Source organism: Pistacia vera, unplaced genomic scaffold, assembly GCF_008641045.1.
Source record: "Pistacia vera cultivar Batoury unplaced genomic scaffold, PisVer_v2 Contig807, whole genome shotgun sequence".
In the NCBI taxonomy this organism is placed as follows: Eukaryota; Viridiplantae; Streptophyta; class Magnoliopsida; order Sapindales; family Anacardiaceae; genus Pistacia; species Pistacia vera.
Window position 1 is genome coordinate 73,138 of NW_022196676.1, and position 14,687 is coordinate 87,824.

Genomic DNA, 14,687 nt, shown 5'->3' on the forward strand with positions numbered 1-14,687 from the left:
TATTTGTGGAAAGATAAATAAATTATTCCAAAATTCTGGTCATAAATGATTTATCTAATATTAAGGAATTGTTGGAGTACGTATATATATATAATGTTTCATGGTGAAAGACCTCGAAAAGACAAAATTGAACTTTCTAGTATGTTCTACCAAAGAAAGGGTTAATTTTATTTTCCATTAACTCATCATTTCATTTGAAAGTATTAAAAACGCCCTAAAATATATCAAAGATCACCTTACAAAATTATCTAAAACCCTGATAGAGGCATTTTTAATATTTTGTGAAGGAAGTGGATAAGTTTAATACTGATTTTTCACAGAGAGAAAAATAAAATAAACCACTAAAGAAACCAAAGGAAGAATTTTGTACCCCATTCACTTAACAGATCAAAGATTGAAAGACAAATTCCTTTATTGAGCGCATATGTGCGTGTATTTGTAAATGGTGTATTGCAATTATACATTTAGCATATAAACCACACCAAGCCAAAGGTAAATGAAAAACAAGCTCATGTGAAGGAAGAACATTTATGAGGTGAATACAAAGCTACAGATACAACAGGGCAAGCCAGATATCATTGGTTGAATAACTGATATTTTGAGTTTTAAATAAAAAGGACCCGCATGTAATGAATATAGCCAACGGAAACCTGTTACTGAGAAGACGCAGAGCCAGCATCTGTAGAAATGCAACCATAAAAAATAATGTATCAGTCAAGACCTTGATGCCTTAAAATTCAATTTTAAGGTTGGAAAAACATTATATGCATAAATCCAGGTTGAGCCATAATCTCATTTTGAAAACCCGATTAGTTCTTACTAACAAACAAAAGTTCCCTGATCCACATAAACCCTGTGACGTTTTCATTCAACACAATTTCATTTTTGTTTTCTTATATTTTCATGTTCATTTTTCCTCAAAAGCATTGCTACATTTAAATCCATTTATTCTCTGGTTACTACCTGCTCATGAGTTCAAAATAAATGACATTAGAAATAACTGGGCCATCAGTCCAATGATTCCCAAACTCTTTAAAGGAACAAAAATTTAGTTTTAGTCATAATGTTTGGCCCTGGTGATGAGCATAAACAAATGCTGCAGTAACTGACTGATAATTATCAATAGCGGAATGGTAACATCTTCAAACAAATGTGCTTAATACCACAACAGTATACTAACCAGCGGATCCTTCCTCAATTGTTTCATCTCCTGACTTCCAGACAATATCTTTCAGCCCAGTGGAGAGATTCTTATAGAACTGTTCGTAAGACAAATCAAAGCTAATTAGTAATAAAGAAAATTATTCTGCAACTTGCAACAAAATGTTTAATGTGTATGTTGTAAAATGCCTGAAAGAATTTCACATTACAATAACCATACCTTGTGAAATTCTAGAGTATCGCCTCCAGACTTTCGAAGCTCAACCATATAGAGTGAAGGGGCAACCTGAAAGACCTGGAAAAGTAGAATCATCCCGAAAATCATACAACCGATTTAGATTGATGTAGTTGCGCATTTTTAAAGGACAGATTCCCTTCATAAAAAGGAATGAAAAAGTATACCTCTGTTGCAACAGATAAATGACCCTTTCGTCCAGTTTTTTCCCCGTGAAGCTTCATCTGAGATGAATACAAAAAGAAGATTTCACCAGAAGTAGTAGAACAATGCTTACTTAATTCTTATTATATAAATTTAAAAGTTTTCAAACCAAATGACATTATATTTTAGCAAACAAGCCTCACAAAACTATAAGTTTTCCCATGTATGGTTATAATTGCCCACTTATACTGGAGAGAACTACCACGTCATCCACTACTAACAAGATACATTACAAGGACACAAAGGAAGCCTAACTCAAGTGCAAACAAGGTCCAATAAGTCCACTAAAATATTTCTTCCAATGAAGAAAATCAAAAGTAACAGTCTGCATTGAGAAGAACAAGTAGATTCTTCAGTTTGATTTCCATTATTGGGCTAAATTGCATTAATTAATACTTGACAATAAATTATCCATTCTGAATATTGCTAGAAACATTGTGCATCAAGGCAGGGAAGAAAGAAAGGACCTTGAAGTTATTTTTCTTCACATCGAAACCCAAGGGTGTTGCAGTTTCCTCAATTTTTGCTAGAATTTCATTAGCAGAACATTTGGACGTAAATCTTGTTTCCCGTTTAACAAGTCCCTGTCACCAAAGAAAATGTCAGCTGTTGCAGTTTCATGTTTATGAACACTGATAGATACTCATCTAACAACTCAAACAATTGGGCTGGGCAGTAGGCCTTTTGTGGGCTTGAGTTGAACTCTCTTTGGAAAACCGGCTTGTCAAGAGAGGGTGCCTAAACCCTTTATAACCCACATGCCCACCCTTTTCCCTTCTAATGTGAGATCTTAGCATTCCATCAAGCTTTCACAACCGACGTCCACGTCGGCTTTTTTACTCCCGTCGACTTCTTTACCCCTTAGGTGACTATGTGGATCCCCTTTCCCTCAGGCCTACATGCCCTTTCTCGGGGTAACAACCCGAACCCAAGGTCAGCCTGATAGGAACCCAACCCAACAACTCAAACAATTCGGTTGGGCCATGGGTCTCTTAAGGGCTTGGTCACCCTCCCTTGACAAGGCGGTTTTCCAAGAAGAGTTCTACCCAAGCCCACAAAAGGCTTAATGCCCAGCCCAATTGTTTGAGTTGTTAGATGGGTATCTATCAAACACACTCCAATATCAAATCATATCCTAAGAAGCAGTTATAGTGTATCTACATATCACAATAGTAAGGTTAGCATCATCTTCTCAGTAATGTAATTGAGAGGCTTTACACACAAATGCTTCCAAATATCAGATTTTGATGTTTCTTGCACATCTGCTAACTTAATCACCAAGCTCAAGTTTTAAACATACCATTTGCTTTTCAAAAAGGGTACTGAGGTTGAGACCCTGAGATGTGGAGATGAGCTCAAACGCATTCATTGTCACAGGGGCAACAGGTCCTTCTTCTCGTCTCTCCACAACAAAGTTTTGAGAATCCTTTTTACAAAAATAAAAATGAACCACTAAGAAACCCATTACATTAATATAACACCAGCATGATATATATGATATATATGCAAAACACAAGTCTTACCACCGATTCATTAAAGATAGCATCCACATCATCAAGACTAACAGCAGGTTGTTCAAAAGTAGGTGGCTTATACCCCTTCTTAAACCACTCATTCTCAATAACCTCGGCTATTGTTATCCGCTGTTTCAAACCATCAGCATTTTCAGTCAATTCATAAGTAGACAAACAAACTAACAAAAGATGCAAATTAGAACATCAAGGTCTCCAACCTTTTCAATAGAAAAAAGAAAAAATATATCATCAGAAAAAAATAAACATTTAATGTTAAGTACAAGAAAGAAGTACCGTCATGGGATTAGGGTCCAAGATTCTAGTGATTAGTTTCTTTGCACTTGTCGAGAACCAAGGAGGACACTTGAAGTCAGCCTTGAATATCTGTTGTCACATCACAAACACATTAAACCGGCTGTGAGCTTTTCAGCTATATGACATACAAATAAGACAACCATTTAGGTTATGCATAAAAGGCTTATTCATTTAGACAAGACCAAGTACACCAATTCATTCCTTTTAGGAATAGTATAACCGACTCCATCACAACTAATTCAAAATCAAGCTCCTGTATGTCTCAATTTATCTTTAGGCATATCCAAGCATCAATTGCATAAGTATTTTCCTGAAGAGTTCTTAAAGAAGCATAATCTACCATTGATGGGCATCATGGACACACAAAAGTTGTATTTTTTACATTTCCACGAAAAATCACATATCTAACATCTTCTTAGGAAACATAATGATCAACGGACACACAAAGATATCGGTTTGAATTTCCATTCATCATCTTTTGGGTAGAAATCTTTGAACCACTTAATCCAATAACTTGACTAGTTGAGTTTAGATTGACCTATCTAAATCAAATAGATCAATTATAGAAAAGATAACTATTTGTCATAACAGCCTTTCAATAATCCAACCTCTATAACCAATTTTAACCATATATATTTTATTTCAATAAAAGGCTTTTTAATAATTAATTAAAATGATCTATGGAACTAAAATTACAAAAATTGATATAAAATATATGTAAATATATTGATTGGATCAATTTCATGTCAACTAATCACATAAAATTGATGCAACATTTTTATCCATCGGGTTAGGTAGGTCTTGTCATATTTACTTGTTTAATAAACAGATTGTGCTCATTTTTGAGGTTTCAATCCAATTAACATTTGAAAGATCGGTTCACCAGATATACTGAATTCACCAAGTGCGAACACCATATTTGGACCTGAACATAGCAGCCAATACAATTATCATCTTCACAACTACAACTAATAAGTCTTGCATTTGAACTCAGAAAGAGCAATGAATGCATAAGAGGACCCACTACAGCCTCTATTTCTAGGCATTCAGTTGACTTGACATAGAACTGAAGAAATAGCCTTTCCCATGAGTTAGGCTGAGACAATGATGCAATATGAACCAGTCACAAACTAGAACCAAAACCTTTAGTCACAACGTTGGGTACAAGAAGCAAGGCAGCATAAAGACATGAGTTCTGGTGATTGAGGACAAACGCTTTTTAATTTTGCTAAGATGATGACACAATCATGAAAAGTTATTCAATGGTAATAAAAGAATAATTTTTCCACCCAATGATAATTCATCTGCTTGTTTACTTAAAAAATAAAAATAAATAATAAGACAAACCCCAACCAGAAAATGATTCTGTAGCCCATATATCTTCCACGTTTACAAGCTCAATTTCCCAAAGAACCCCAAGTAACTTTTACTTGAACATCAGCTGCACAACCAACGTACAAAAGAGGAGGAGCTGATCACTTATCATGCAATTTTTGAAATGTTCTATTAGTATTCTCCATCTCGGAGATACAACCACTTTCAGACCAAACAATTTAAAGTTCCCACTCTACCCCTTTAACATTGAGTTACAGTGCCATTATGTAGATTACCTACCGAAACTACACAAAACATTGTATACTGGAAGAAATACGATAGGATTGCTCACAAGCTATCATCCAGATTTCTTAAGACAAATTGATGGTTAAGGGTGGATTTAATTTCCAAACAAGTCAACAGTCTTTCTACTCGATTTAAACTAATGGACAGACTAGATTCATTTCAGACCAAATTCTGTCAAATGCTTATTCAATGCCAGCAAAGCAAATGATTAATACTAAAATATCAGAATGGTACTTGTTGCAAGAAACAGATTAGTTATTTGATAGGAACCTGCTCAATATCGATTTATCCAACAAACAACCAACTCACAAGGACACAATTTAGTAAAAGAAATGGAGTCGATATTGATCAGCAAAGGAAAATTACAGTAGCAATGCAGTATGAAAACTTAGAAAGCAAACAGAAAAGCAAAACAAGCAGAAAGGAAAAATGGTTCTAGCAATTCGAGAAGCTAGAGATCTCCCAAATCAATCCCAAAAAACAACTTAGCACTAACCACCTATTCTTCCCAGCTAAATGCACCCTTCTGGCCCCACTCTAATGATTCTCTAAAACCTGCCACGTGGACCAAGTTGTTCTTAACTAAATCTCATAGCCAGAATGGCCTCTCTGCCCTTCTCTTCTTCTTCAAATAGATATGAGCAATGGGAGGATTATCATTATTACAAATTAATTGTCAGGGTGCAAAGCTTGTAAATCAACATCATGTAGAGGCACAAATGCAGAATTATCTACATATTTTGGTACAATGCTTTCTTTGGTATGGAATCTACAAAGCAAATGAATTCATGTTTGGCAAATTAACCCAATGGAAATCTTACAAAGATAAAGTTTATAACAATCATATGAGAACAGCACTCTTAATAACTAAAATAAATAATTTCAAGTCCTCACAGTATCATCATGTAAGTTGGGTGTCCTTACCAATGCTCTTATTTCACTGGATTCAAAATAATTAATTGCTTCAATATCTGATAGATCACCAAGACCCACCCCACAAGTTTACAGGAGGAGGAAGGGAATAATTAGTTATTAGACCCTTTTGGTGAATAGGAGGTTGTTAGTAGAGTAGCCACATGGCAGCACCAAAGAAAGAATAGTGTAGGGACAGCTGGTATAAGATTGGGCAAAGTCTTATGTAACGAGAGAGAATGTTTAGTGGGTGATTCCTAGCACCTCGAATGGCTAGTGTTATCCTTTTATTTTAGCTTTTCTTTTCGCGTTCATGAAGAGTATGTTATTTCATTTATCAATACAAATCAATAAAGAATTACAGAAGTTTATTCATTGTGTCTTGCATTTGGGTTGGTTTTCTCTGTTAAACTCTAGTAATTTGGTATCAGAGCCGGTGTGGGTTATAGTGAATACAAGAAAGGAGGGTAGAGTCGATGGCTTGGAAAAAGATATGGGTAGTGTTAAGGAAGACATTGGAAGCATTAAAGAGTACCTCATGAAGCTCGAGAATGGATGCGATTAAAGGATAAGAGGGAAGAAAATAGAAATTGTGAAAAGAGAAGAATCAATACATCTAAGAATTGACCCAATGACGAAAATAGTAGCCAAGGACAGTCGAGGACAAGTGAGACCAGTAAAGAGGATCGAAAGCCAAAGAAACTGGAGTTACCAATTTTTAATGGCGACGATCCTTATGGGTGGGCTTTTCGAGCTAATTGGTATTTCAACGTCAATCGGTTTGAGTGGGAAGAGAAGGTGGAGGCTATTGTTGTTTGTTTGGAGCGACGCGTCCTTAACTGGTGTCAATGGGTTGACTCATGAGCTCCTTTCCAGAGTTGGGGGGCCTTCAAAGCAGCGTTGATAAAAAGATCCAGGCCATCGTACAAAGGATAGGTGTACGAATCTCTGGTTGCGTTGAAGCAGACGGGGACGGTAACAGAGTTTCGTGAACAATTTGAAATGCATGCTGGTCCTCTATGAGATGTTGGAGAAGACTTGTTAATGGGAACTTTTACCAATGGATTGAAGGAAGAGATTCGGGCAGATTTACACCTGACCCGGCCCAACATCCTTTTAGAACTTATGGACCATGCACACCGAATTGAAGAGAGGAATTGGATTCTTGAAAAGTCCAAATTTAAGGGAATTGGAGCCCAAACAGAAAGAATCAATAATTACACCAGAGTTACTCCAAGCCCAAAAACCTTTCATCCAGGATGGGGGCCCAATCAAGTTAGAAGCCCTAAACAAGGAACGGGAGTTCAAAATCGATTATTCAAGAAAAAGGAGAAATCGGCCAAAGCTTCTACGACAAATTTCAAGGGAGATAATTTTAGACGATTGATTGAGGCAGAACTGCAGTTCAAGAGAGAAAGGGGACTCTGTTTCAAATGTGATGAGAAATTCAGCTCCAACCACAAGTGCAAAAGTAAATCACTCCACATATTGCTGGTGATAGCAGAGGATGAACCTGAAGGAGAAGAAGCTACGGCCAACAACGACGAAGAACAGAACCCAGAAGGTAACCCGATAGTTGTTTCCATGAATTCAATTGTAGGGATTACTTCCAACAAAATTTTGAAGCATAAGGGAAAAATTGGTGAGGAAGATGCTATAGTTTTGGTGGATAGTGGGGCATCACAATTTTATTTCCCATGAACTAGTGAATAAATTAAGGGTAGAGGTGGAAACGACTACATCTTTTGGAGTGATGGTGGGTAATGGGATTACAGTGAGGGGTGAAGGGATTTGTAGGGGAATAAGGCTGGAGATGTAAGGGATTAAGGTAAAACAAGATTTTTTCCCCCTTTGATTTAGGAGGGGCCAATGTCGTCTTGGGAATAGCTTGGTTGAGCTCTCTAAGGGATGTTTGCTCTAATTGGAAAAGTCTGATCATGAAGTTTTAAGTTGATGGGAGACGAGTGACATTGCAAGGTGATCCATTTTCTTATTAAAACTGTGGTCTCTTTAAAAGCTATGCTCAAATCGTTGCAGCAAGAAGGGATTGGGTATTTAATTGAATTCTGTTCCATAGTTCACAAGGAGGAACACCAAAGTGAACAGCTTGATCCAAGGGTAGAAGTAGTGCTAAGAGAATTCGTCACCCTGCTTGATCAGCCNTATAGTTTTGGTGGATAGTGGGGCATCACAATTTTATTTCCCATGAACTAGTGAATAAATTAAGGGTAGAGGTGGAAACGACTACATCTTTTGGAGTGATGGTGGGTAATGGGATTACAGTGAGGGGTGAAGGGATTTGTAGGGGAATAAGGCTGGAGATGTAAGGGATTAAGGTAAAACAAGATTTTTTCCCCCTTTGATTTAGGAGGGGCCAATGTAGTCTTGGGAATAGCTTGGTTGAGCTCTCTAAAGGTTGTTTGCTCTAATTGGAAAAGTCCGATCATGAAGTTTGAAGTTGATGGGAGACGAGTGACATTGCAGGGTGATCCATTTTCTTGTTAAAACTGTGGTCTCTATAAAAGTTATGCTCAAATCGTTGCAGCAAGAAGGGATTGGGTATTTAATTGAATTCTGTTCCATAGTTCACAAGGAGGAACACCAAAGTGAACAGCTTGATCCAAGGGTAGAAGCAGTGCTAAGAGAATTTGTCACCCTGCTTGATCAGCCTACAGGACTCCCACCCTATAGGAGACAAGATCATGCAATAATTTTAAAGGAAGGAGCTCAACCACCTAATATTAGGCCATAAAGATAACTCTATTTTCAAAAGAACAAAACAGAAAAGTTGCTAGGTGAGATGTTGGTAGCTGGAATCATACAACCCAGTACTAGTCCTTTTTCTAGTCTAGTATTGTTAGTCAAAAAGAAAGATGGCATGGCTGGAGGTTTTGTGTGGACTATAGGGCTTTAAACAACATCACTAGACTAGACAAATTTCCTATTCCTTCTATTGCTAAGTTGTTGGATAAGCTTGGGGGAGCTACTATTTTTCCTAAGCTGGACTTAAAATTTGGGTATCACCAGATTAGGATAAGATGAAGATGTGGCCAAAACAACATTCCGGACCCATGAGGGACATTATGAATTTTTAGTCCGAATATGCCCCTTCTACCTTCCAATCTCTCATGAATGAGATTTTTAGGCCTGTCCAATGGATGTTTATCCTAGTCTTCTTCGATGACATCTTGATTTACAGCCCTGACATGGTCACTCATCTGTTGAATTTGAGACAAACATTACAGATTCTGAAGAACCATGACCTGGTGGTTAATCGAAAGAAGTGCCTATTTGCCCAAAAAAAATTAGAATACTTGGGACATCTTATTTCAGTCGAGGGAGTGGAAGAAGATCCAAAGAAGACATAGTGCATGTTATCTTGGCCAGTGCCTAGAAGTGTAAAAAGCTTGAGAGGGTTCTTAGGGTTGATAGGTTATTATCAAAGATTTGTTAAAGGGTATGGCCCAATTGCATATCCTCTAACACAACTACTCAAGAAAGATTCTTTTTCTTGGAATGAAGAAGTGCAACAAGCTTTTGAGAAACTCAAGGAAGCAATGATCTTTGTACCTATTTTGGTGATTTCCAATTTTAATCAATCTTTTGAGGTGCAAACAGATGCTTCAAGGCATGGAATGGGGGCTGTATTTGTGCAAAATGCAAGGCCAATTGCATTTTTTAGTAGGGCTTTTTCCCCACAATCAAGGCAAAAATTAGTACATGAACGAGAGCTAATGGTTATTGTGTTTGCGGTCCATAAATGGAGCCACTATCTTCTAGGCAGAAAATTTGTTATTAAGACTGACTAGAAGAGTCTTAAGTTTCTAATGGATTAGCAAGCCAAGACCCCGAAACAATAGAAGTGGATTTTGACATTAAAGGGTTATTCCTTTAAAATCCATTAACATCCTGGTAACTCTAATAAGGTAGCTGATGCTTTGTCCAAAAGAGGAGACGGAGTGGAGATGAATGCCATTTCAATTGCTCAGTTTAATGAATATGAAGACCTAGCTACTAAGGCTCAACAGGATCCTAAGTTGAAGATCATTATCCAAGATTTATTATTTAACACCAATAATAGGCCACATTATCTCCTTCGAAATGGTTGTCTACTTTACAAAGGCAGGTTAGTGATTCCTAAATCCTCCAAATTCATTCCTAGATTGCTTAAAGAATTTCATTGTGGTCCAAGTGGAGGGCATTTTGGATACTTTAGAACTTATAAAAGGTCAGTTGGGTAGTATTTTGGGAGGGAAATAAAAAAGATGTGCAAGATTTTGTGAGAGCCTATGCCACATGCCAATTGAACAAACACTCAACACTGAAACCTGCAGGACTCCTGCACCCTTACCAATTCCTACTCAGGTGTTTGATGACCTCACAATGGACTACATGCCAATTGAACAAATACTTAACACTGGAACCTGCAAGACTCCTGCAACCCTTACCAATTCCTACTTAGGTGTTTGATGACCTCACTATGGACTTCAATGGAGGTTTACCTAAAGCCCAAGGTCATGATAATATATTGGTGGTGGTCAGTAGGTTAACGAAATATAGCCATTTCATATTACTTTGTCATCCTTATAATGCCAATGAGGTTGTTGCGGTTTTTATAAAGGAGATTGTGAGGCTTCATGGGTTTCCTCAATCGATTGTGTCTGATTGAGATGGGATATTTATGAGTCAGTTTTGGCAGGAGCTCTTAAAATCAACTGGCACTACTCTTAAATTTAGTTCTGCTTACCATCCACAAACAGATGGGCAGACAAAAGTGGTCAATAGATGTCTTGAGGCATATTTACATTGTTTCAACATCAATCAGCCCCGGCAGTTTATGGGAGGGAACCACCTGTCCTATTGAAGTTTACAAAAGAACCTTCTATGGTTGAGGATATTAATCAACAGATATTGGAGAGGAATGCTCTCTTGAAAGAGCTCAAACATAATCTCACTGTAGCGCAAGGACACATGGAGTAAGCTGATCACCACAAAAGAGACATGAGTTTCCAACCAGGGGATTTCATTTATTTGAAGCTCCAACCATACAAGTTCAAATCCCTTGTCAAGAAACTCAACGAAAAATTAAGACCCGTATGTTATGGCCCCTTTGAGGTGTTGGAGAAAATTGGGGAGGTTGCCTATAGACTTGCTTTGCCTACAACAGCTCGCATCCACCCAATTTTTCATGCATCCTAACTCAAACGCAGTTTGCACAACTCAGTGTCTATTCAGCCTTTTCCTAAATTCCTAATTGAAGACCTGGAGCTCATTGTTCAACCTAAATCAATTTTGTCAATTCGCACTCTCTTAGATGGATCTACGGATGTTTTAATTCAATGGAAGGATCAAACTTCCTTCAAGGTGACATGGGAACTCTATGATGTTATTACTAATCAGTATCCTCAATTTCACCTCGAGGACAAGGTGACTCTCCTAGGGGGTATTTATAGATCACCAAGACCCATCACACAAGTTTACAGGAAGAGAAAGAAAGGAAATAATTAGTTATTAGACCCTTTTGGTGAATTGGAGGTTGTTAGTAAAGTAGCCACGTGGCAGCACCAAAGAAAGAATAGTGTAGGGACGGCTAGGTATAAGATTGGGCAAAGTCTATGTAATGAGAAAATGTTTTAATGGGAATTTAGTGGGAGGTTCCTAGCACCTTGAATGGCTAGTGTTATCCTTTTATTTTAGCTTTTCTTTTCTTGTTCCTGAAGAGAGTGTTATTTCATTTATCAGTACAAATTATTACAGAATTATAGAAGTTTATTCATTGTGTCTTGCATTTGGGTTGGTTTTCTTTGTTAAACTCTCATAAATTTCTGGGTTCCTAACAATATCCAAAAGATTTAAAGTAAATGGGTAAAATATAAATTAATTCAATAAACAAATCTTGCATTCAGAGAAAAGAGAACGAAAGAATTACCTTTTTATACAGAGCCATGAGATTGGATTCTTCAAAAGGCAAGTAACCAGCCATTAAGACAAAAAGTATCACACCACACGACCATAGATCTGCCTTAGCTCCATCATAGCCTTTATTATTGATCACCTAGAAAGGGCAGCACCAAAATGGTAAAGATAAACAACAGGTCCAAAGAAAAAAGAAATAGTAGTTTGCACCAGAAGCTAATATACCTCGGGAGCAACATAATTAGGTGTCCCACATGTTGTGTGAAGTAAACCATCTTCCTACATGATAAGAGCAAGCTAATATAAGATGTTCAGTTATCTGTTCTTGAAATAATATGGAAAACTGTCTGATGAATCTCTAAATAACCATTTAGACTAAAACAAAGTGTGTGTGTGTGTGTCTATACAGGCAAAACAAAAATGGTGATTCTGATGTCTGCCATACGTAGATATTGAATAAACTTTGGTTGAAACAAGGGCCATCCCACTTACTCTAACTTGCTGTGGTAGAGCACTCAGTCCAAAATCTGAAACTTTAAGAACTCCATTAGCATCTAGCAGTAAATTTTCTGGCTGTCACACACAAACCACAATATCACTTCAATCACGTATAAAAATTATTTCATCATCTCTGATGCATTATATTTGAGAATATTATGAACTTCAACAGCATTAAAACATTTTATGAAAATTCACACCTTTAGGTCTCTATGATAAACACTTCTACTATGACAGTAATCCACAGCATTAATTAACTGCTGAAAATACTTCCTAGCTTCATCTTCTTTCAATCTCCCTTTACTTGCCTGCTCATACAAAACCAAAAGAATACAGTTACCAAAAGATCATCCGAAACAATTTAGACCATTCTCTCTAATTGCATGATGTTCACCATAAGAGGCAAAAGGCAACCATTAACTTACAATTTTGTCAAAAAGTTCACCACCAGTCACGAATTCTATAACAATGTATATTTTTGTCTTGCTTGCCATCACCTACACCACAAATACAGCTAGAAATGACTAAAGGAACATCATTGACGGAGACCAAAAAACAAAAAACAAAAGAGCAAATATTTGATTATTAGAAATGCAGAGACTATCAAGTCTAATAAACATATCAAAACAAAAAAACAGATACGACGTCATTAAACAAAAAGCATAAAGAAGTGCCTTCTAACCTCATACATCCGGATGACATTTGGGTGTTTAATTAGCTTCATAGTTGATATTTCACGTTTAATCTGCAAAAAGGCGAGAATGAAAAATATATAAAGCTAAACAAATTGCATTTCATAATTCAAAGAATAAGATACTAAGGCACGGAAAAAACTTGATAATTTTATTCACTTCATCAACTTAAATACAATTTTTTATGTTTGAAAGAAAGGGATGCAAGAAATTTTACAAAAACACCTTCGGTTGAAATGGGTAGAATTGTTTCATAAGTAGTTATCAAATACAATCTTAAAAATCTATTGCAAAATTGAAAACAATCTTTAACATTATATCAAATACATAACAAAGGTTATTAAGTACTACATCTTAGTTAATCACAAACCAAACCGGCCCTGAAATTTCTGTCTCAACTTCCTGCACAAACAAAAAGCACCTATAGTGCTTTATTGAGAAGCATAATCTTGTGATAAGCCTACTTATTTAACTACAAATACGTTTTGCTTAATATACAAAATGCACCCTAACCAATAAATAAGATCAAGAATTTGCCTTAATAATTTTCAGAACTTTCAGAAAATAAAATAAGAGAATTTGCTCGAGGGCTCAATGAAATTGTCCTAAAATTAATCATAAGAACTAAACAAAACAAAAAAAAAAAAAAAGAATTTAAGCTTATATATATATATATACACACAAGAAACAATCGATGAATAGAGTACCTGAGCGATCATCTTATGCTTGAGGACTTTGTCTTTGTCAAGAATTTTAATAGCAACATTCTCTCCTGTTTCAAAATTCTTAGCAAACTTCACCTTCGCAAAGCTTCCTTCTCCGAGAGTCCTTCCCAGCTCGTACTTCCCCACACGTGTCCTAGTTCCACTCGTGCGAGAAGCCATCTCGCTCACAATCGCGATCCAATAATATATTTTTCTTTTTTGTAATTATTGAAAAATATTAATATTTACAATTCTTCTTCTCCCTAATGAGTAAGGAGGTTATTGACTATCGATCAAGACCTCTTCTTCTTGCAAGGCTGCCATACCTGAGACTTTGCCACCCTCATTTTGGCTTGGAGAAACGATAAATCTATGGAGATCTTGTTTAAAGTTGAAGAAGAGTGAGTTGGAGACAGATGGAGACCGTTGGATGGGACATAGACCCCATGAAATCGGCTGGATCAACGAAGAAGTCGAAAAATTAGGGGAAAAAGGAGAAATTAAGGTGTAAATCAAAATCAGAGACGCACATCTAAAAATGATAAATAGACTTTGAGAGCTGAATCTTAGGCGAGGTGTCGGGTCTTGATAATGTTTACATTCGTGCTTATACAAAGGTGGTGTTTATTGTTGAATACAAATCAATTTATTCATTGTAAGATATAGAGCTGGGATCCGGTGCCTAAGGGAACAGGTTTCAGGAATTGCGGTTCGGAGTACCATATACCGTTAGATTTTATTAACGGTCCTTAATTTTTTATATTTTTTTCACTTTTAAAAGCTAAAATTTTAAAATTTATAACTTTTACATCTCAAATATTTTTCCAACTTCAAAATTTCAGCTGTGTTTGTTTTATTATTTTGAGTAGTATTTTTGAAAAAATTGAGTTAGTTTGTTATTACAAGGTAGGATTTG

General features: G+C 36.5%; 1 protein-coding gene across 1 annotated transcript; it reads right to left on the reverse strand.

Moving 5' to 3' along the window:
• Positions 1–379: 379 nt before the first annotated feature.
• On the reverse strand, positions 380–14,386 carry LOC116117408 (CBL-interacting serine/threonine-protein kinase 23-like). The gene is made up of 15 exons (XM_031403445.1): positions 13,775–14,386; positions 13,058–13,120; positions 12,801–12,872; positions 12,576–12,683; positions 12,370–12,450; positions 12,103–12,156; positions 11,891–12,016; positions 3,409–3,498; positions 3,124–3,243; positions 2,901–3,026; positions 2,068–2,184; positions 1,564–1,620; positions 1,382–1,456; positions 1,181–1,259; positions 380–679 (listed from the first exon to the last, which is right to left on the reverse strand). The coding sequence occupies exons 1-15, from the start codon at positions 13,949–13,951 to the stop codon at positions 654–656; spliced, it is 1,371 nt and encodes a 456-aa protein (XP_031259305.1). The 5' UTR covers positions 13,952–14,386; the 3' UTR covers positions 380–653.
• Positions 14,387–14,687: the final 301 nt, after the last annotated feature.

Bases quoted from the DNA above. Each gene is read 5' to 3' on its own strand.
- LOC116117408 (XM_031403445.1), bottom strand. From the start codon at position 13,951: ATGGCTTCTCGCACGAGTGGAACTAGGACACGTGTGGGGAAGTACGAG. The intron at 12,684-12,800 runs GTAAGTTAATGG...TTGTATGAGCAG, and splicing joins GTGAACTTTTTGACAAAATT to GCAAGTAAAGGGAGATTGAA. The intron at 12,157-12,369 runs GTAAGTGGGATG...CTTATCATGTAG, and splicing joins CTCTACCACAGCAAGTTAGA to GAAGATGGTTTACTTCACAC.